Raw genomic sequence first — 24,623 nt, 5'->3', positions numbered from 1 at the left:
TGTGGCAGGACAGCAACTTAATTTAGCATTATTTATACTGCACTGATACGGTTTTAATTGCATCTGTACGACAGAATAACTGCTGTACTGAAGCTCCTTTATCATTGCAAGCCTACAATTAATCTGAATTAGGCAGGCTATTACACGAGCAGTACTGTATATATAAGTTGGGGTTGTGACAACATTTATTTTATAAGGAGAAAAATTAAGTAATTCATAAAACCTTTCAGCACAGAGCTAGATGGCTAGCAGCACTATCTGCCCATCGTTTTCAACAGCTATAGTCCTCTGAAAGGGAGCTCTCATTGCCCAACAGCACTTTAATTCTGTGTAACACACAATGACAGGCCACACAAAACTGGAGTCACTTAAAAACAAAAAACCCCACTCAGAGTCTTTCCTGAACTAATAAACTGAAGTCAACTTGTGGAGCTCTTTTAGCACTTTCCCTGGAGACAGACCTATAGACACAGTGGCTATACACAAGACGTGACAGCAATATATGCACCAGCATGCTTTTGCTTTATGCTGGAGAAACGTCTGCATCCCCCATAGCCATCATTCCCTCAACTTCCTAAAGGTCACCTCTCTATCATACTTTCAATGTTGAATTAAAGCAAGTAACGTATATTTTTGATAATCCTGCCTCCCTAATAAAACAATTAATATTCATTCAAATTCAAAGACTCGTATTGATCTTCAATTCTTATCGTAATTAATTTTTCCATTATTTCTTTGTAGGGAGAGGAATGCAGAGAGAATTCTCTCCGAGAACTTGAAAGTCCCACATAGTCAGATCATGGATTTTCTAAAATTGTTAATCTTAAAATGATAATGCTTTTAAAAAATGACTTTGCAAATGTAATTGAGCTTCTAATAGCTTCTACAGACAGTAATTAAAGAAATCTCATTTCTCTAAATTAAACATAATGAAATGCTTTTCAAGATTAAATAAAAACTTGTAAACAATATTAAGACAGACGTAATTTGTATGAATATCTGGTATTCAGAAGGGGCGAGAGGTTTTATCACCTCTGTCAATAGCACAATAAGAAACAATGGCATTAATAAGTAGTAAAATGTTTCCCTTGAAACATCTCAGATTATAATGGCTAATTACAATTCCAGGCCCTTTGTGACACTTTTCTTGTAAGGTGACTTGCATTACATTAAGATATCTAACCAAGCATAAAGGTGTTTGTTTGTTTTTTACATCAGGTAAATACAATCTTCTGAGAAACAAAGTTTTATAACCAATATGACTTGTTTACAATGAACCTTTAATAATCCAGTTGCAAACCCGCAAAAATCCCCAGCCTGTGCCAGTTTGTTTCCCACTTGTTTGATTCAAGAAAATTTATAATGATGTTTGAATCATAAAACAGCACAGAAGTCTGTAGACAACAACTTGTAAGACCCAACAGACCTGTACCAGCAACATGTCAATAGTTTGATTCACCCACAATTTTCTATCAGATCTTCTTGAACACTTCCTAAAGGAATATCAACGTAGCAATGCATGAAAGACGGGAGGAAATGTTGTCGCACAAAGCAAAAGTTCTTGGTCACAGAAATACAACTGGGAATTAGTAATTTTCTAATCATAACAAAACTACATCTTCAAATAAAACAGTAAAAACAAAATGACAGCAAACTATTAAGTAGTAACACAGTTATAGCCTGACTTTATACCTCTGAAGACTTCATAGACTCGAGGAGCTACACCTGCAGGGCTGAATGCTCTACTGATAATGGACGGCAAGTCCACGACTCTCAGTTAATCTCTAGTAGACATTTAAATAAATAGGCCATAGGACTGAACCCCCCACTCACAGAACAAAGATTAGGAATAAATAAACCCAGGTGACTCAAAAAAGGTTCAAGGAAGTCAGATATTGCTTATAGCTAGTCATCAGAAATTCCACCTTGGATCAGAAGTCTTGCAGTGAGGGTCAGAAGATTTGCCTGAAGTTCTCTCAAGTGCATTATGTGTTCTTTGGACTTTTTGTGACCTTTAACAATGCTTTCAAAACAACTATTTACTATATAGGTGTATAAGATGAGCTCTAGGACACGCGATTTAGGGTGGTTTTCACTTGCTGAGATAATACTGAGTTTTGGTTTTTGTTTTATAGTCAAGTAATAGGTATTTGCTGCTGGTTTGGATGAAATTCTAGCTTAAGTGTAGACTTCAGAAAGAAAGAGGGAAGAGGCTGCTTCAACCTTTCTCAACCAGTGGAGTCCCACAGATGATACTCTTCCAAAATTTGAGAGGTTTTCAAAGGGGGTTTTAAAAGGCAGGCAGTTTCCAGCTCTTGCCTGCATTATTTGAATTATCTATAAAAGATAATACCATGAACTATGGCAGCCAGTGGTCAGTTCAGATTCAGATTTATTCAAGTTCCCTTTAACCAGGTAACACTTTTTGATAAGCCACAATGTAAACATCACTGCAAACAGTATTTTTGGCATATTTGCAAATGGCCTATAAAATCTAGACACAGAGGGGAGAAAGAAGCCATGAATTTGTAATCATGTTAGACTTTGATTTGTGAAACACTGATGCCTATCTATTCAAGGGGACTGGCTACAGTGGAATAACGTCGCACCAGAAATAAAGCATAGCCTGTAGAAAGGATGGAAATAAGGAACAGGTAAAAAGACAGTGAAAAGTGACATGTTGCTCAGACTACACTGTTTATATTTGGCATTGATTTTAACCTATGGAATTCATGAGAAACAATACAGTATCTGCAGAATTTATTTCTACACTTTCTAAAGTGTACAGTGCAGGGAACCAGTCCCAGGGCACAAGTTACAAGAAGGGTCCAGCCATCATATTTCTTCTAGATCTGGCCATAATGGTAGAAATCACTGCCCCAGTCTGACCACTCCTGTCACTAGCTGGAGGTCACCAGCCTTTCAAATGACTAGAAAGTCGCTTGAGACTCAGGATGGGGTACAAGGCACTGGGTGTAACTGAATGCACCTCCAGAGGAGCTCCACAAGAAGCTGTTGGGCTCTGCAGTGCAACAGAAGATGCAGTACTCACATAATCCCCACCCCCTCCACTGTGGTGACAGTAAAACCCAGCAGGGAGATGGTGACATCCAAAATGACTCCTGCTTATCTGCAATGCCTGTGTGCGTGCACGCCAAGCAAATAGGTTTTTTTCCTCTGTAACTGACCAACATGTTCTTTAGATGATATAAATGGTTTCTTTTCTAAAAGACTGAATGCTCACAGAACAAATGTTTCCTGCTTGGATCTGTATTAGTGAGATAGGAGCTAGGCAGCAGGATACAGATAGGATAAGCATTAGGAAAAAACCCCACCACTTCTAAGAGTTTCATTTGGCTTTAATGGATTGGCCAGTGGAACTCTGCTTTGTTGCTCCAGGGAGCTCTGGGATTTACTCACAAGTTAAAAGTAGCATATGTTTCTCGCCCTGATGCTGGGAAGAGTAAGGGCATCTTCACTTTCTAGACTTCTCATGAATGTATTTGTATTTCCTGATGATAAATATCAGAAAGTTAACTGAATTACATGTAAGGCTAAAGAAAAATTCTGAGGATGGGAGAAGCAGAACTTCACCATGCCAGTGATGAGAAGTGCCTCAGAACAGCTTGCAGCGCTACCAGACCCACACAAATCTGGGATACACCAATGGTGTAGATTTTGCACACACACTTCTATTTCCTTTTCTTGGCTGACACACTCAACACCTCCGGCATCACTACTTCACTGCTAGCTACCTTTTCATACAGCCTTTCTTTCTCCCAGGCACTTTAGAGCATTGCTCATGAACATGTCAGATGTTATTACCATTTTTCTGTGTTCACTTGTAGAGTCCATTTATGGTCAGTAAGTAACTGCAAAACAAAAGATACCTTATTTACTCAGCTGTTCTTTGCATGCATTCCAGAATCCCATCGCTTCAGTTTTCTGACAAATATACCTCTTTTTCATATTCACTGCTATAGCACTGCAGGCACTGCTATAGGCAATAGGGAAACATGGGGTTGGTTTTTTGTTGGCTGGTACACCTTCAATGCTATTTTTAACTGCAAAATCTTTATTAATGCTGATGATGCAAACATGCAGAACTGACATGACTTTCAGGAGCCAGACTGAGTTTGGAAATCTGGTACTTATAATCATAGAAGCTAAAATCCACAGATTCATAGAATCTAAAAAATAAAATGGCAAGTTTGCATGCTGGCTTTGAAACATTCTGTGGTCAAACTGCAGTAATTCAAAGACTCTGTCTCTGCTTGGGGTTTTTTTGCAGTACCATTTTTCAGTAATAGGTTCTCTTGAGTGCCTGTTCGTGTTTTCTGATACCAAATTCAGCTCAAATCTGAGCACCAGTCAGACTCCATTCCTTCAGTCTCCTTTCCTTACTAGAATAGGTGGGTTAGATACACTTCTAAAGCAGAAAGGCTGCGGGAACTGGGGCTGTTTAGCCTGGAGAAGAGGAGACTGAGGGGGGATCTTATTAACATTTACAAATATCTAAATGGTGGGTGTCAGGACGTTGGGACATCCCTTTTTTCTATAGCAGCTAGCAACAGGACAAGGGGTAATGGGATGAAGCTGGAACACAAAAAGTTCCACTTAAACATAAGAAAAAACTATTTCATTGTGAGGGTGAGGGAGCCCTGGCACAGGCTGCCCAGGGAGGGTGTGGCGTCTCCTTCCTTGGAGGTCTTCAAGACCTGCCTGGACATGTTCCTATGTGACCTGATCTAGGTGGACCTGCTTCTGCAGGGGGGTTGGACTAGATGATCTCTAAAGGTCCCTTCCAACTCCTACCATTCTATGATTCTATGATTGTCACTTAGTTCTCTTCTTCCATCTCCACATTTATCCTTTTACACAGGATGTAACTGTTTTCTTGTATCTAACCGAAGTTTATTCTTATCTATTAATTGCACGTAGTCATATACACCTCCCTCATCTGAGACACAACAAAAAAATCTGCTCTTTGGGTTTTTTCCAACTTAATAGCCAGTGCTGCCAATTCCAAATGTTTGATTTTCTTGAAGAGAAAATCTACAGAAAATATCAACTACTAAAACCAAAGAGTGCAGCTCTCCTTCTCTGTCTCTTCCACCTTCAGCAATAGTTGAAAAAAATCCAGTCCAAGTAGTTGCAGCTGTTAGGCTGAGGGGAATTTCTGTTCTTGGACAATAAAACACATAATCACAGAATTAACACTCGGGGCTTTACGTGTGCTTTCTCTACCATGTAGAGCACCAGAATAGGAGTCAGGAGAGTCATTGTAAATTTTTTGGTACACTTTGGTCAGCACAGCAAGGTTGCACATCTCTTCCACATACAGTTCCCTCTTCTTTTCATAGTGACAGATGCTCTCTAAAAGCAAGAGACTGATGAGAATGTGCACACACACTCCCCTGGGACCAGGATAGTGCAGCAATGCTACGGAGACTTCTGGATCATGGCCATACCAGTTTGTCTGTCCACCAGGTACAACAAGTATGAAAAGTAGGTTAGCAAACTCTTCATAATTATATAGTCTTTAAGGTTTGGCAAGAAAGAAATTTTGCTGTGACCCTGCAGAACTGGAAATTTGCTCTTTGTCGGTGCTTCTGGGGACTACTGTAATACATTAACTGAAACAAACAGCTTCTTCTCACTCAAGACATCAAGTTTGATATAAAAATTCAATATGGGAGAAATACTAACAATCTTTGCCTAAATGGGTTTGAAAATAAACACCCTAGCTGCACTGATCACATAAGTAAAGCTAAGCAGAGCTGAGTTTGTGGGAATCAGGATACACAAGAGTTTAGTTCATCTCTTCAGCTGTTGTGGGGTTAGGAGAACTAACTCTATCAAGTTACCACTGGTCCTGCTCAGGCTACTGCCCAGACATCTGGATTTGTTCCCCAGGGCTCACTGTTGAGGCCTGTTTTGTTTAACATCTTTATCAATGATCTGGATGAGAGGATTGAGTGCACACTCAGTAGGTTTGCTGATGACACTAAGCTTGATGGGCGTGTAGATCTGCTTGAGGGCAGGAAGGCTCTTCAGAGGGACCTGGACAGGCTGGAGCAATGGGCCGAGGACAATTGCCTGAGGTTCAACAAGGCCAGGTGCTGGACCCTGCACTTGGGCCACAACAACAATGCTACAGACTTGGGGCAGAGTGTCTGGAAAAATGTCTGGCAGAAAAGCACCTTGGGGTGTTGATCAACAGCAGCTCAACATGAGCCAGCAGTGTACCTGGGTGGCCAAGAAGGCCAATGGCATCCTGGCCTGTATCGGAAATAGTGTGACCAGCAGGACCAAGGATTTTCCCACTGTACTCAGTGCTGGTGAGGCTGCCCCTTGAACGCTGTGTTCAGTTCTGGGCTCCTCACTACAAGAGAGCCATTGAAGCTCTGGAGCCTGTACAGCTACAGGTAACACGGCTAGTGAAGGGTCTGAAGAATAAGTCTTACAAGGAGTGGCTGAGGAAGCTAGGGAAGTTTAGCCTAGAGATGAGAAGGCTGAGAGGCAATATGATCATTCTCTACAACTACCTGAAAGTTGATCTCATCTCTCCAGTAATGAATGATAGGACACAAAGAAACGGGTTCAGGTTGCGCCAGGGGAGGTTTACATTGGAGATTAGGAAGAACTTTTTCACTGAGAAGGTTATTAAGCATTGGTCTGCCCAGTGAGGTGGTGGAGTTACCAGCCCTAGAGACAGTCAAAAGACACGTAGATGAGGTGCTGAGGGATACAGTTTAGTTTAGTGATGGGCCTGGCAGTGTGAGGTCGATGGTTGGATTCAATGATCTTAAAGGCCTTTTCCAACCCTAATGATTCTATGAGTCTATGATTTAAGCCAGTTGCTACATGAACAGAACAAAGCTAACAAAAGTTAGTCCTTCCTTTCTCTGTTAAATTAAACACATTTCCAGAAGCTGATATTCTTGTTTCCTGGGAGTTCACAAGGATATTCCTGCTAATGTGCTTTCCTTCCTTCCAAAGCTCTTCCTTTTGAAATCCTTAGATTGCCTGCGTTCTTCACACCTCGACTTCCACTCGCCTCCACCTACATTTTTCAGTTTGTGATCAGGTTTCCCTTACCAACTGATGGAAGATACAACTGCTGGAAACCTGCCTTTAGACTATCACAGCTGACAACTCTCAAAGTCTAGTTTTAGCATGAAACTTCTTATTGAAGGCATGGATTTTCCTATGATATCTCCTTGACAAGTTTTCTCTGCTGAGGTGGTTTATCAATGGCACAGAGAAACATGTATGCAATGCAAGATTTCCAACAACCTGGGTATTCTGACCCGCTCCTCTAGCCTTGGAAAAAGGTTCTTAAATGGAAAACTCTGGCAGTCACCATCTAAGCTTCTTGTTAATAGACACTACCAGGAACAGGATGTTCCCAAGAGATAATAATTTTTCTCTAACACTCACAAATCATTTCTAAATAAGCAGTGTCACCATGGATGTCAATCACAAATGTGCAGTGTAAAGATGTAATTACAAAATGACAGTCATGTTGACTGCACATACTGAGCCAAATCTCCTCTCAGTATTCATCCCAAGTAGCTGGGCTGTGATTATTCATGGCATAGCAGCACCCCAGGCTCCAAGCAATAATCAGAACTATTTAGACGCCCAGTAAGACCCTGCCTCTTCCCCAAAGAGCTTACTGTCTATACTAGCAATCAGGCAAACAGCATAAGAGTGAGAATAAAGCCTGGCTTATAAATAAGCAATTTACATCAGAAATTAAATATTTTCCATGAAGGAACTGAGTGGCAAAACTAGTAACAGCCTTGCAGGACACCAAAGTTGAAGATGGTGTCCTTTAATGAGTATAGTGAACAGGGGTTTTAAGCAGCTGGTTATTTTAAATCACACAACAAGGTACTGAAGAGAAAGCACAACTTCTCAGTGCCGTGTGGGGAATAAGCAAAAGCCACTTCACAGCCAGGTAAGGCCTTCTATCAGCCTGGTACTTTATTAAATAAGTTTCTAGAATAACCAGTGAGTGCATCATGCCAAGTGGTATGGAAATAACACAATCCAAACATCACAGTCATTCCCACAGTCTAGACAGTCTCCTCTCGCAGGACATGCAAGCAAGTCTGATCACCAGTTCCAGACTTGGAAAACTATGTTATGAGATCTTCATTATGAAAGATCCAGTAGAATATCAAAAGATGCCTTATCACAATGCAACGGAGACAAAGCCAAAACAAACAGAAAGTATGTAAAAGCAAATTCTTGACAAAGCAAAAAGTGAATAAAAGTATATGAGATTGGAGCAAGGAGGAAATACAGGAAGAAAAAGCAATTTCTAGCACAAGCTCCGTGAATCTATACAAAGCTCTGTAATTTTAGTATAAGAAGACATTCTTTCTTTACTATGTTTTAATATTTCTTTTATATCTTGAACAGAAGTTGCAAAGAGGAGTGATTACCCTCTGCCAGGAGAATAAACCAACACAGCTAGTGGGGTTTAATGGCTCAAAGAACACCGACAAGCTCAAATCTTGCCTGGATGAGCTGTGACTAGTTTTCCTGTCTCCCTGCAAAGTGTTCAGTGGTCAGAAATGGGCCAACAGTTTTTCCCAGTTTCTGCTGACTCTCTTTTATCTACCTCCAACAGACTAATTTCTCTCTGTGTGTATATATATATACATATTTTGTTTCTGCCCAGAGGAAACTGGACACAATAACAGTACCTTCTATCTTGGTGCCACGGAACAATTATGGATGAGGGCTCCATTGCATTAGATGTTGAAAAAAGACTTGTTGCAGGAAAGTGAGATGACTCATTTTAAGGGTCAGCACTGACTTCGTGGTACAAGCTCCAAGTGCACTGCATTCATTTAAATAAATGACCATTTAATGGAAGCAGTACAACTGAGCCATACTCTTGGTACATAAATTTTGTCCTTCCTTATACAGAAACTTCCTCTCCCAATAACCTTTCCTGCTTCATTTGGGGAAAAAAAAAAGTCACTCCTTTGGAGGAAGACAAAATCCCTCTTGGTTTGTGCAGGGACTACCACCACATATCATTACAAACCAGAATCACCAGCAGAATATTTAACTTCACTTTTAGATGATGACAACAGTGAAGAAATTAAAAGACCGCATTCCCTGTCCAGCAGTGACAATGCTCACCTACACCAATCAGCTGGATTAGATGGAGGTGAATTTGAGGAATCAGTATTTCTGCACCATCTCATCCTCTCTGCTTTGCTTTAGCTACACTTTACAAGAGAAATCAGTCACAAGCCCACATCACCATAAGGGCAACTGTAATGCGCCCCACAGAACCTCTGGAAGAGTTGGTACAAACAAGGAAACAAAAGGAAAAGGCTGGACTTGTTGCAATGGATATTGTGACCAGATTTGAGTCAACTCAAACCAATACGACAAGAGTTTTTATTTAATCCTGCAAATGGATCTACAAGATTTGAGAAACCTGAAAATACTAGAAATTAGGCTTGTTTTTTTAAAAATAAGTATGAACAGGTCTTAAAATAAGAAATTAAAGGATTCTTCCCTGTTCCTTGAATTAATACTGCAAACAGACCTTTAGATGGAAGTTACAGCTGCTGCTAAGTTCATCACTAACAGTTTAACTATTGGCCACAAAAAATAATCCCAAAAATGTAGTAATTTTTTTGACTTATAATATGCTCATTCCCCCAGCAGTTTCACTACTATTAATCTCTACAAATTTCCCTTCCTATTCTGCATCAAATTCAAATTGCTGGCCCAGTGCATACATTCACTTTTCCTCTTCAGAGCCTGTGATCTTGTGACTAATTCTGTCCTAGCTGAGGTCCCTTTCTTGCATGAGATAAAACTCGACTGTAAATATCGTGTCTCTTCAGCCTGCAGTTTGGTGGCTCTATTCAGGTCACCCTTGTAAAAATATTAATCCAGTGAGCATGTGCCTTCCTTGAGCCAACTCCTGCCATTGCCTGGAGGAGCTCTGGATTGCAGAGCTTAACCTTTGATATGAAAATGGCTGCAATTCACTGTCATTAGTGCATGGGTGCATCACTCCTATTAGGCAGTGAGGTATTGCCTGGAGCAGGGTACATCTGTCTCTCGTCACAAAGCGGGATTTGCTTCATGCTGAAGCCAACTGCCACTCTGATATCACATACAGCCGTAGATGCTATGAGACTGCACGCGCCCTGTCTGTACTTCCACAACCCCTGCCTTTGTTATCTAATGTGTAAATGGCAATTTCTACTTAAGGGTACACTTTGGCTGATATGACATACTTTCTACAGATTGCTTCTGTTTTACTTTCAGACTTTATATTAATTCCTTTTTATGTTGTTTTGGGTTTTTTTCCCCATGTTTAGTGATTCTTACATAATTCTATGTGACTACTTTTTTATGTCAAATAAATACTTGTAGAAACTTGCTGAAGAGACAGATTACTCTGGTGAGTTCTAGCTCAGGGGCAAAACTTATTTCTGCTCCTTTGGATACTGTAATGGTCTTGCAGTGATGGTGGCCTATGACAACATCCTTGGCAAGCAGAGTAGGCAAACACCAAAACCGAGGACAGATGGAGTATTGCTGCCTTTGCAATGGCATGTACCAAGGGCTCCTTCGAAGCCCTTGCATTTTCAAATACAGCAGCTAATACCTTCCAGCTCCACAAAACCTAAATCCCAGTGAAGCCAGAAAGGGCTGCACTTCCAGCACGCTCGTTTTTCACCATGGCTGTGGAAGTGGGTGCTGTTTCCCACGCCTGCAGCTCCCTCTCCTGGTGCCAAGCTAGAGCCAGAGCGGCCACCAGCCGAGGGAGCAGCCAGCATTACCCTGGCGCCCTCCCACCACTCCTGATACACTGTTAAACAGCGATGAAACGGAAGGAAATTGATTTTAACAATTTCTTGTGCAATTTAGGACTCTGAAATTAATTAACTAGGAAAGAGAAACACGGTCTGTGAAAGGCAGACGATTCTGAGCAGAGGCGATTGGGCTCTCAGTACTTCTAACTCGGGAAGAGGGAGCAACCAGGGTGATGTTTTTTCATTGGAAAAGGACTTTTGAAAGGTCTCCGCAATTTTAAGTCCCAAAGAACCCTTAGATTCATAAAATATTTAAAACATTAAACCTGAAAACATCTACATATTTGCAATTTTGAAGCAAGCCTCGGGACAAGAATTAAAAAATCTTGTGTTTTAAAACAACTGAAGATAAAACTGCAAAGTTGTGAATGAGGACATTTGGCCTAATGAAGTATGAAGAACTAACGAGGTCCAGGAGCATTAAACTAAGCTTGTAAAGAATTTCAATAATTATTATTGATGTTAACTACTACTAATGTCACCGAGTTTCCATGAGGGCCATGTGATGAAGTTTCCAAGAAAAATGAGCTAGACAGCATGGCTGGCTGTGTATAAATACACAGCTTCACAGAGAAGACAGCACCAGGGTCAGATTACTTCTTTCCTGCTTAGGATAGTTCATATTCAAAGAGATATTTTAGAACAGCGACTGCCTCTCTCTCTCCACTCCTTTCTAATTAAAGCACAGATAGATGTTTTCATAGATGTAAGGACGGGAAAGACAATTTAGCCTTTTGTATCTCATCTTTAACACTTAATTTGTTACTAAATACCATCTATTTTTGAATGACCCGGGTGCTTCTGCAAGAACAGCCTTCCCAGCTGCTGGAGGCAATTGAAGAGATTCATCAGAAAGTGCCTCTGTGCTCGTGTCAATGCATTGTGCTGCCATCTGTAAGACCCCAGCTCAAGAGCAACCTCAGGATTCTCCCTTCTCAGTGAAAATAAGGTACACAGTGCAGATGTTAGGAGTTAGGCCTCTAAACATGCTGACTGTGCTCCTTTTCAGGGGGCTCCCTGCTAGCTGATTAATGGGACAGCATAAGAATCAGCTGGGGTGCTGACAACAGAGCCAGGATGGTGGCCTAAGACTGAGTGCCTTGGCAGTGAGTAGAGCCAGGAGAGGTAAATGGGGCTCCTGGGAGAGGTGTGGAAAAAGCACTATTTCCTACAATCATTGTCTATCACTGTAACTGCATTTTAAGCTTCCCACAATAAAGGGTGGAGGTTTGCTTTTCTATTTTCAACTTCAATTCACTTAGTTCAACAAAGCACCATCAAGCCAGGGACTGAATTCTTTCTTCTCACCAAAAACTAGCACTCATGTTAAAAGTCTCAATTTGAGCAAACAACTGGAATTACATACAAAAAACACTCTGGAATCTGGAAAAGCAGAGAATATGGCCAGACTTTCTCCTGATTCTAATATGACTTCAATTAAGACCTTTTCTACATTTCACCATGTTCACCTCCACGTGAATGCTCATTCACGGCAGGGCATGATGAGGATGAGAGGCAGAGATCTCTTCAAAGCTGATTGTACTACAACTTGAGTGTCAATGTGGAAAAAAGACTATTTTGCACTTCCCATGGTTTTGTAAGAGGCTGTTACATATATCTAAACACATTACAATTAAGAATGTTGTAACAAGCTGATGTGACTCAGTTCCTAGTAAGAGTGGGATATCTTACTGACGGTGCAATTTTTTTCTGCCTTTCCTTTTTACTTTTCATTTAAAAAACTTGCAGTCTCTACTGTTTTATAGTAAAAAACTGTTTGGAAAGCAAGAATTGTGCTGATCACATCAAAACTCATTAATATAACTTGTTTTTCCATTATTAGCACCATCTGAGCCAGTTGAAAGCCTTAACCAGGGCTTTAATTTTTCCACAGAGGGCTTTAAATTAATTAGTGGTTTACATGCTAACAAAGAATCTGATACATTCATAAATCAATCTAATGCAGAAGGATTACCAGAGGGTGGAAACCTATTCAGCAGGGACCTCACATTCACTTAACATGGTGGGTTTTAACAAAAGGGTGCAGGTGTGGAATAGACGGGTACCGGGAAGAGCCCATGATAATCACTTTGCATCACTTAAAGACGCAGCAGGACACATGGTAAATCAGAGCCTAGGGCCCATCCTAAGTGAAACCTATGTAAACATAAAAGACAGTATCATCCCACTTTAACCTTCACAGCTAAATTGCCAGAGTGGTACAATTTCTTTTGTGTAGGTTACAGGCCACTGAACTAATGGAAAACAGAGTAGAATTGAAGTACTGGGATGCGGAAGCACAACCTAACAAAACCGTGCAACATGCACATTAAAAAAAGTACTGAATAAATATAAAAGTACTGTTTTCATGGGTAATTATTATATTAAGCCAAGTTGTTAAAATATGATGTAATTGTGTACACTTTTGGTTCGATCTAGGTTTTTAATCTAGGTTTCTGCTAACGTGACGCTAACTCTGCTGTGTAACTGTGCGAGCACTTTTCTTCTCTTTTTCCTAACCTGGCACTGTTCACTGTTAATAAAATGTCACAAATATTTTACAGGATCTTGTTCTGTGTCCTAAAGATCCAGAGTCACAGACTTAAAAACAAACAAAGAAGAAAGGCTTTGATGATTAAAGCAGTCTTCAGCCTTTACAATGTTTTGAAATAAACTTGTGATCTGTTTTGAAAGCTGCTCATTTTAATAATGGAATCCCTGTCACCACAGACACCTGCACAGTCTCCATCAAACGCAGTGAGAACTGTACACATATGAAGTGATCATGTTCTTTTCCCTTCACACAGAGGTAAAACATCCCTGATGAGTCAGAAGAAACCTGACTAAGAAAACTGCGAACATGCATAGTAGGAAATTAAAGGTCATAAGTAACAGAAGAGCCACCCAGCAATCCAGGCTCAGAGCTGCTGAAACTGTCAGTAGATGGATTGGTAGTAATTATGCGTTTTCATAACAAATAATCAATATTTACAGAGAGTGGTTCATAAAATAAAGAAACCTGGATTTATTTGATTCCCCTAATTACAGAAATGTATAAATACATCCTCACTCAATCGTGTATATGAGGTATTTGATTGTCCATACAGCCACGTGGGAAAAATGTATTACAGCTTATTTGTATATTTTTGCTGATAAACATTTATCTTGAAGTATATTCATTTAGTTTTCTATAGTACCTTCCAGTAGTTAGCTACTTCTGACAATAAATCAGTCGTGAAAAATGTGACTCTGGGACACATTAAAAACCATATTTCTTACAGAGAGTACTGTGGAACAGACACACTGGGTATCACATACAGTACACACCACCTGACCTTCAACCTCAGCTGAAGTCTTCATCACTCACCTATCTTATTTATATACAGACCCATTTTTTCAGCAAAGATAGCCCAGTGTGAGTAGTTTCTACAGCACATCCTTCCTATTTATTTGTTACTATTGATTTTATGTTCAAGCCCACCTCAATGCAGTGGCTCCCGTGATGCTGGATAAACTTGAGCACCAGGAACCTTTCCCACCCATCGCTTCCATGCAAAAAGACAACAGCTGGTTGCAGGTTATGGCAAATGCTGACTGACAATCCCTCTGGCAGCGAAGAAAAACCTAAACAGCGTATTCTCCCTTGATTTGTGCTAGGGCGGCAATAGGGAAGAGTATCCACACCTTTCCTCACACTGATCAAACAGGTGCCCAACAGAAAGCAGGAAGGACAGGGCAAACACACTGTACCTTTAGCACACCTGTGTCACAGCAGCACACATGGGGACAAAGCTCACACTACTGCTCACTGACTCCAGTGACCCAAAAAAACAAGTGTGGGTTGACAGGATGTAGTCACCTCTTACTGTCATGACTTATTTGTGCCTGCAAAACCCAAGTAATGCTTTTTTGAAAGCAGCAAGAAACACTAGCCAGTGTTAAATGAGGTGCCATCCTTCAAGAGGTGTGTGTGATGCTTTGCACAGCTCGTGGCACACAGGGGAGCAGAGTGGCAACACACTCCTCATGCTCTCTGACCTGCTTCAGGCCTGCTCTAAGAAATGTTCTCCACAAGACTGAGTGGCATTAAACCTGGCAGGTGCCATTACCTGTGCTCTTCCCAAAGGAAAGAGTTAGTTCACTGAAAACCTTCATGTCAATCTAACTAGGACAACAAACCAAAAAGAAAATAGGAGTAAGTAATGGTGGTTAGCTAATTAGTGATTAAACAAATGTGTGGCCTGTCACTGCCAGGGGGTTGCCATCCCTTTCATCCAGCCTCGCAGCCGGTGTCAGCAGAGCAGAACCCCTCGGGCGCCCTGTGGCTGGCTGGTACCAGTGCCCAGCAGCTTGCCACCAGCCCCAGAGGACTCTGTGCCGTCTCTGGGGGGTTGTCCATCACACCAAAAAGAGCAGCACATGGGATTCAGTGCCCCGCGGGCACACTGCTGGCTGCCAGCACTTCTCCAGAGGAAGCTTGCCTCTTGCCAAAGGCTGGCTTGCTCAGAATCCCTTGCTGAAATTTCATGGTGAATCTTTGTTAAAGTATTTGCCCCAAAACTGCTCTGTGCTGCGGGCTCCTTGTCACATGGCCTGAGAACGTAGCCTACGCAAGTTATTTCATCCCTGGCCTCCCCTGTGTTCAAATACTCCATCTCCTGGACCCTTACTGCTCCCAGCCAAGCGAGTTCATTAATGTTAATTAATGACTGCTGTGTTTCATATTAAAATCACCAGTTCTGAGCTCTGAGACACAAAGAAGTTTCCATACATCAACAGCTTCAAAGCAATTGTCTCTGTGGGTTCACTGCTCGGCTGTAGTTGCAGGATAATTGTGGAAATCACCCCTCAGGGAAGAGGGGGGAAAACTACTGACTATTTACCTTGGGGGAAGACAGTGCCCCCAGAGAGCTACCTATCAGCTCCTAATGGGTTACAACACTTGGCCTCTCAACAAATTATACAAAATTACCCTCTGGTTAGCAGTGCTCTGTGATTAATCCCACAAGCCCATAATACAAGGCACAAGAAGTGTCTGACTCTCATGAGACAAAGTCACAATGTGGGTGCATATACAGAAAAGCCTTACCAGTTCTAGAAGGTTAATTAATATTGCTCATTTCATAAAATCTTTAATTATTCTACTAAGTGTACTTTACACTCAATATATTATATTATTGCCATGCCTCCAAGGGAAAGCTAAAAAATTAAACATTTCAAATAGAGTAAACAGCTCTTCCCAGCTTTTGAAAATTGTTTACACTGAAAACTAAAATGCAATTGCAAGACCAAAACCTGATCTTTGCCATTCTTCCTCAGGCAAAATTCTTCCTAGAGGTAGCAGGAGTTTTATCTCAACCACTGACTGTTGGATTATGGCTGAACTTTATAAAGTTTATTTCTCAGTTGCTCCAGGACTTCTGCCCTCATACACACATGTTATCCAGTGGCCAGTCTTCCTGACTGCTTAAACCATGTCTCAAAACCTTCTTGTGGGCAATGCAGGCATGCTGCAGACCCAAAGGCAGGCATGTCAGGGCAGGGTTGGGATGGGAGAAGAAAGCAATTACCACAGCTGAGCTGGGCACACAGCAGAGGCTTGTGGCAAATCAGCAATATTTGCCTGGGCAAACACTACTTTTGTCTCCTTCCCTTCTCCACAAGGCATTCAGAGCTCAGAAGTCTCTGTCCCAGCAGAGTCCCCCACGAGGCACCCCCAGCTCTGCTGGAGTTGCATGTGGCCATGTTGAGAGCTCGATTCAGAGCTGGTTTCTCTTTCCAGTCAGTTAGGTCTCTCCAAATTTCACTTCATCGTATTAACCACCAATAATGGTTTATAAAAGGTATTCACTATAGGCAGGTTGGATTTTAAGGACCCTGCATCACACAGGTAACAGAGCATCTGCTCCTCTCTCCAGTAAGAAAAATAAACTTTGGATCAAATTCTTTCACAAACAACTCACTCAAATCAGTAGCAGTTTTACCAGTGTGTTCAAGGGGACTAATTTGGGCTTTAAGGCTATTTAACAGGTCTGCTTTATCCCATGGAAGTCTAAGACATTTTATCTGAAGACAAGGACAAATAAACTTCTTACAACATGGGAGGAGTTTCTTAGATATTAAGCATATGTTGGCTCCTAAAGAAAATTGTTTTGAAGAGATAAGGCACTCTATTAATAGAGATCTGCAGTTAACCAAAAATCTGCCATTTCAACTTCTGCTCAGAAGCCTGATCTCATACATTGCTACATGCAAATTGAAGATATGAGGAGCATTACATGATTTACAAAATTATCAGATTGAGGCAGTTTTTTTTAAACTTCTATACTTGTATTCCTCCATCTTTCCACAGTTGTCTAAGATTTATCAGGCAAGTACTGGCATTTTGATCTGAAATTGCCTTTCCATGCTTGCCTTGCTTCCAACTCCACTATCAGCAGCAAAGGAAACTGCTTTTCTCTACTACAGATCTTCCAAGGAAGTTAAGTCGGCCTTGAGTTTCCTCAGATTTATGAATACATCGTTGGCAACCCATCATTATATCCAAGACAGGTTTAATGCTCCAGTGACCATCTTCCAGAAGACAAAACGCACCTACGGCCTGAAGCAGTGAGACAAGAATTGCAAAGCAGCGACTTGCCGCAGCTTACCATTGCTCCTTCGCTCTTACTTTGTGCAACTTCTCGCTGCAGCCGAGCCACAGACAGCTTCTCCCTACAGAAAGAAAAACGTGTGAATAGCAATTCATTTTTCACTGGTGGAGAGAACGTACTGCTTCCCCATTGGGGTGGCATTCCTGCACATCGCTCGGGTAACCCTCCTGGCAGATCCTGCTCTCAGTGCCATGCTTCTCCGCAATATTTAGTGCCTGCGTTATTGTTTTATCTCGTGGCAGTTTGACAGAACTGACAAGAAATCAACTGAATCTAAACATCATTTGCTCCATTCAAACGACAAAGCAGCTCATCATGCTGGCGACATGGAAACAGACCGTGCAAATCAGATTGTTATTTCTTTTCCTGCGGCCTTATGCATCAGCTTTACTCTGAACTATATTAACACAAGCTAGAAGGCTGTTAGATCATCAATAAATGTATGAATTAAAATGAAGCTTAAAATTATTCTAACATACTGTGCTGCATTTTGCAACTATTATTTTCTTTACATTAGCCTTTCTTCATCTCAGGACTACACCAAAATGCCTGGCTTGACTCAAGTAACAATTTGCTTAATCAAGGATTTGGCAATTACCACATACTTTCACCTGGAAAGTTGTAAAAAAGGAATGAAAGTAGGGTTTCGGTATATGTAGAAAAGGAAAGAGATTTTCACAGTGTATTAACTGGGAAAATGGAACACATACCAAGCATGTGAACTGCAGAACCTAAAGTGGAAGGTGATGCAGGACCTGATCACTACAGGAAGGGTAGAGAAGAATTTGGTCTGGAATATCAGCAAAATAGAAAATACTTTACAGAACAAGCGGGACTTGAGCAACCTACCATAATTTAAAGGATTTAAGAAAAACAAAGACACTTTTTCAAGCCAGCTATTTTTAAAGAATGTGAATTTTTAAAGGAAAAGCACCTTGTGGGTATGTCAGGTGAATTTAACAGCACATGAAGAATTTATCAGTACACAATGAAACACAACTTTTGCAGATGAATAAATTATTTACAAAAGAGGATCAGCTTTGTAAACTTCCAGCAAAAGCCATATTTAAATCAGAATATATCCCATTATCAAGCTTGAAATTTTCCATTTCCATTGTTTCGCCCAGAAGTTCTACTTGGCCTGATTGGAAAGAAAGGCCTTAACCATCCCAGTGCAGCTTTCTGACACTTACGTGGGATATTTAACAGCTCTGTCCCAGTGACTACTCAGTATAATGTAAACATAGGAGTGCCAAACGCCCAGGCCTCCTGAGACACTGCAGTGGGCTGGCAGCAGCTGCCCTTGGCAGATACGCCTTTCGAAGGCCAGCACTACTGGTCTTGTGCTGCCTGCAGAGGCCTCCAGCCACGAATCCACTGGCCATGCCGCCCAGCTTTCCTGAGCTATTTTGAGTTCAGGAGAGAAAAACTTCCTGCCATGCACTAAAGTACATCTCCCAGCTCTCTCGACGTAGAAGAGCATGGGCTGGAAACTCCCATGCTCCCAAAAACCTACAAAGGTGCTCAACCAGGGCTGAGGAAGAACCTAGAGGCCAATGAGGTGTCCCAGCTCAAGATGGACAAGGAACTCTAGGAATGAGCCCAGCACAGGGCCACCAAGATGATCAGGGGTCTGGAGCATCTTCCTTATGAGGAAAGGCTGCAGGGACTGAGGCTGTTTGCTCTGGAGAAGAGGAGACTGAGGGGATCTGATTGATATTTATTAGTATCTAAATGGTGGGTGTCAGGAGGTTGGGGCATCACTTTTTTCTGTTGTATCTAGCATCAGGACATGGGGTGATGGGATGAAGCTGGAACACAAAAAGTTCCATTTAAATACAAGAAAAAACTATTTCCCTTGTTCAGGTGAGTGAGCAGTGGAACAGGCTGCCCAGGGAGGGTGTGGAGGCTCCTTCCTTGGAGGTCCTCAAGACCTGCCTGGACATGTTCCTGTGTGACCCGATCTAGGTAAACCTGCTTCTGCAGGGGGGTTGGACTGGATGATCTGATTGGAAGGTTCCTTCCAATACCTACCGTTCTATGATTCTATGATCTCCCTTGGCTCTGTAGCTGCTCTTGTCATTGACTGGGTCACTCTCATACAACATGAAAAGCTATATACTCTATGATATTTTAATTCTGACCTTGCAAAAAAAGGGGTCTTTAAACCATTTCTGAGGGACCATTTCCATCAAGGAAGGAAGAGCTGCATGTACTTGTCCAATTACTGTGGGAACAACAGCACTCGTGTCACTCAGCCACAGCTCAACATACATTTGGGTCACTAAACTAGTCCTCCCTCTCCATTTTTGTTGAAGATCTGGTATTTAGGTCAAGTCTCCCTAACAGTCACCTTGCCCCCATGTACCTACTGCACCCTCACAACACTCCCTGCGCAGCTGGCTGGTGGATCCCTGAAAGCACAGTCAGCATATTAATAGCAGGCATTGCTAGTATTGTGATTTGTAAACTTAGATAATGTTGAAACCACTGAATATTGGCAAAACCCAAAGATGACACAGCCACGGCCCAGCTGAAGTTGCATTTGTGTTACTCCAGCACAACAGCAGGATCTTTGCAGTGTGTAAAAAGTTACTGAAAATTGAGAAGTGGCATTAGTACAGCATTGACAGCTTTAACACACATACCCTAAGAACAGCTTCTAAAGGACACGTACCACCCATCCTCTTTCTTGCACAGATACTATCACAGACAAATTACAGAACTGGTTAATCCTACTTTAAGGATTTAGTTCATCTGCTGGAAATAGCCCATTGCCTTTTTGTACCGCTTCAGTGCCCTAATGTGTTTTAGTGGAAAAAGCAAGGATACCCTTTGAGGGGGTTTTGACTTTTTAATTGCAAAACAAATGCCTGAGGATATTTTATAGGAAAAGACACATGGAGAAAAAAAAATTAACAGACCAAAACCCCTCATAAAACATTTCTCCATAAACTTCCTGCCATTGGTCTGGAGAGATTTATTTTGTTATTCCTCCTCCATGAGGAATACTCCCACTCTCCTCTCTCCATATTACCCCCAACATGGAATCAGTTCCACATTTCTGGGATCCTGGAATTTTATCAGAATAAATTCCATCTGCAAACAGAGCTCCTCCTAATGACATCAGGTCTTTTTTCTCTGGGCAAGGATGCTGGCTGAGTTGCAGAAAGGGTTTCCTTAGCAATTATCCCAGTGAAGGAGAGCAAAGACGAGCATTCTCACACTGTGTTCTACAAACACGGTATAACATGTATAATGTTATACATTGCTGCTATTGTGAACAGAACCACTTTTCAATGGCAGAAAACAGAAAAGAAACTTGACTGTCATGTAGGGGAAATATGGAGTAGAAAAATCTGCACTGTTCCAAAAAAATAAGTCAATTTTGAAGCAAATAAACTCTGCTCCCACTTCAAATAGGTCCCTGCACATCTTCTCCTTCCTGCCTGAGTTCCCCTGGTGAAGGAGCTGTGCACTCACAGCCCAGTCTGTGCAGATGGCTACCTTCATCCAGGCAGGACGTGCCGCAGAGGCTCAGCGTGCTTCTGGACCACAGTTGTCCCTGAGATCATTCCAGGGAGCTTCATTTGTGATGCACTTGGCCCACCGCCCACAGTGAGCTATTTCCCCACTACCTCTATACAAACATACGCTGGTATAATAGGTGAGAAATGTGGTCAGAATCCTGTTAGGAGCCAACAACATTTAACACCAATTTGCACTGTTGGAGGTTTTCATATAAGCCACATGACGAGAGAACAAGGACCCTCATGTCTAAGCACAACCAAATACACCCGGTGGTTACTACCCACCACCTCAGGAAGTTTTGACAGAGACAGCACCTTCACAGACTATTCTGAGATCCCATTTTAAAAAATGGTGTTACAATTGAATAAGTATTTCACTACAGCTGAGTTGCAAAAAGAATAAGCTTTTAGCCGCTTTAGCCCTTCAGATGTTTCAAATGCAAAGAACATTTGACACGCAGCTTCAAAGTTAATCTTGGGGTTTTTTAATCTTTGCTTTTAAATAGGAAAAATGTGTAGCATTACTTTGTTGCTATATGGCTTGCTTTATTTTAATCAAGCATGTTTCATCCCTATAGCATGATTAATTAACAAAGCTAATTAGCAACTACCGCCAACCGGTAAGAAAACAAGATCTCTGAGGATTTGAAAAATTAAAACATGTTCATTGAGAAGTTCTCATGTTCGCTTTTGAAAAACCACCAAATGATAAAAGGTTTACAAAAACGCTCTTTCAAAGCACAGTTTATATTCTAAAGTTTGAATGTTTGCATTGTAAGTAGCAAAATTCCCAGCCAAGGACTTTGCAAGGAGATAATTAAAGGAGCCAAACAAGGATTCAATTATATCCTTTCCAGATGGAACCAAGCACACAAGTATTCACTGTGTGGATGGAAGAAAGATACATTTCAAGTCTCAGTATCACCAGCAGATATTGCAGTAGCTTGTTCTAAAAAACAACAGTTTGAGGAAAGCCCATTTAGTCCAAGGAAAACACAAATATGCTAAATATTCCTGCAAATTCTGAACTCACCTTTAAACGATTTGTTTTTCCTTCAATCACCCTTCCCATCAGTTAAGACTCATTCAACTACCAGACAAAAACCCCTGTATCATGTGACAGTGACAGCTAATACAAAGAGCTCAGGGCTTCACAACAAAAGTGTGCCACTGGAGCTTCTCCCAGTCTGCAGAGATAAAGGCAGGTGAGTCGATGCAATCACAAGCCTCCACCTAGCATATCATTTTGAACAAAGGCTGATATGGTTGGCTCTGATCTGGTAACAGGTACCCTCAGACCAAACAACAGGAAAAAAGCTACCCTGGATGCGTGAGACTGCCTTTTTCTCAGTTCTCCTTCTTTATATTGGGATTTTACATTGATACAATAAGCACACAATCCTTTAGCCATGAACTTCAGAGTCTTAAAGTTTGAAGGAAGATGTTTGTTTACATTTTAAAACCTCAGGTTCAGAAGCTTTTAGTGACAGGGTTTTGCTTCTCCATCTAACATTGAAAGGTATCACTTAAAATAGCTTCTGGATAAAGCTATGAAATAAAGATTCCATCAAATATGCTGATTTACACCCATCTGCCAAGATCCCAGCCATACAGAATCAGTGGTCAATAATTTATAGTTTTAATGAAGAAAAAGAACACAATCAAAACCTGAGAAGAATGGAGAATGTCTTAATAACATGATCCAAATCCTAAATTAATGCTTGTCAACCTTAATCCTCATGATCCACTGCAAAGACAAGGGCTCTATCAAACCCTGACACTGTCCTTTCCTGTCTTCATCACATACAGCAGCCCCATGACGTTTCAAGGTATGCTGACAGGTCTTGCATTTTCAATATCAACACATGAAGCCTTTAAACTTTTCCTATGTCATTTCTTCTAAGTAAATTATTACTTTCCTACACAGGGAATTAATGAGGGCAAAAATTATTAGGCATAACAGCTCCCAAGTTACTCATTTAATTGTTTTTCTACTCATCTTTTTTTCAACAGGAAAGAGTTTTCTTTGTGTTTCATCCTTCCTTGGAAACTTTCACTCTAAAGCCATGTTAGAACTGGTCAGTTCTGCACCACAAAAATGAAGCCCAGCTTTTCATTTTATAACATTCACTATTTGTAAAGCCACAACACAGTCACTTGACTTGAAGAAGTTAAGCCTTGAAAATAAAGTTTGACCATTTGTTTTTTATGACTTTGTCCAACTGGAATGGTCAAGCTATATGCCAGCAAGTCTTTCTGTGCCTCCTGCAGCTTATCTCAGAGCAGAGAAGTTCAAAGTTTCCCACTCCACAGTGTTGCTGTGAGATTCAGAAGATGAATCATAGAATAGGTTGGAAGGGACCTCAAAGATCACCTAAGTCCAACTTCCCTGACATGGGCAGGGACACCTTCCACTAGACCAAGACACTCAAAGCCCCATCCAGCCTACCCTTGAACACTTTCAGGGACAGGGCATCCACAGTTTCTCAAGGTGACTTGTTCCCGTGCCTCATCAACCTCACAATAAAATACATTGTTCATGAGGTGAAAAACTAGCAGAAAAATGACAGAGAAATACTCAGAAACTGAATTTGCAAGCCAACCCTAACCACTGTGCCTTGGAACCACTCCTTATTTATTACCTATGAAGATTATTTCTCTATAATTTCCCCACATCATCAGTTTTAGCTACTGCACAAATAAACCAGAAAAAAACCCACTAAAATCCATTAAACTCACGTTCCATTACAGTGCTCACACCTAGGGGCAGGGCACTAGTCTGGGCAGAAACCCACAAGCCTGACTTCTTCCAGCTCCTGGTTTTGCAGGGAGGTTTCCCATCCAAATGCTGACCAGGCTTGACCCCGTCGAGTAGATGAGATCTGACAAGGGAAGAGCTGAGGGTGGAACGGCTGCAGTGAACTAAAGCGTCTCTTTCAGCTCCTATTGCGATCGCGGTGCTTAGCGATGCCGCAGCCTTCCTCCCTACTGAAGATCACCTACAACCAAGGCATGTGCTGCTTTATAAACGTCAGCATCGTGTGCATTCTGAAACTGGTCTTTTTGAGTTGCAATGGTTTGACTAGATCTGGCAATAAAAGAGTCGTCCTGGAACGAAATATACATTGCAAATTGAAAGCTGAGCAAAGAAAGAGCTTTACTTAATTGTTTTTTCCAATAATTGCAAAGACTGGAGTTACAATAACACAAGTACTAATGCTGTCAAGTAGAAGCAGAATAGATAGGATGTGCCACCAGGAGGGCACAGGCTCCTACTTATTGCTAATTTATTAGCATTCATTTCTGAATAAAAGATAAGCATACAGAAAAACACCATTTAGATGTAACTTCCCTTCTACAGGACACGATACTCCCAAATCCAGACAAGCAAAACAGGTAGTGGCTTGTTTAATCTGTCTTTTCTTTGGGTGACACTAACAGTAGGGGAAAAAATTACAACTGTAATCAAAAATATAAATCACCAACCCCCAGGGGCTCCTCAACAATTTTCAGTGGATTTTAATGTATATGAAATCTGAACTAGAAGTTCAAAGACTATCATCTAAGTTATTTTC

At 41.2% G+C, this 24,623-nt stretch overlaps 1 protein-coding gene across 1 annotated transcript in view; it reads right to left on the bottom strand.

Moving 5' to 3' along the window:
* The window catches only part of NCKAP5 (NCK associated protein 5), a 369,143-nt gene that overhangs the window by 204,580 nt on the left and 139,940 nt on the right, over positions 1–24,623 (bottom strand). Inside the window, exon 3 of the mRNA XM_062005050.1 lies at positions 17,516–17,575. Coding sequence (XP_061861034.1) covers positions 17,516–17,575 — 60 coding nt within the window. The remainder of the gene's footprint in view (positions 1–17,515; positions 17,576–24,623) is intronic.

The sequence above is a fragment of the Colius striatus genome, chromosome 11, assembly GCF_028858725.1.
Source record: "Colius striatus isolate bColStr4 chromosome 11, bColStr4.1.hap1, whole genome shotgun sequence".
NCBI classification, from domain to species: domain Eukaryota; kingdom Metazoa; phylum Chordata; class Aves; order Coliiformes; family Coliidae; genus Colius; species Colius striatus.
This window is presented reverse-complemented; position numbering and strand designations above follow the sequence as displayed.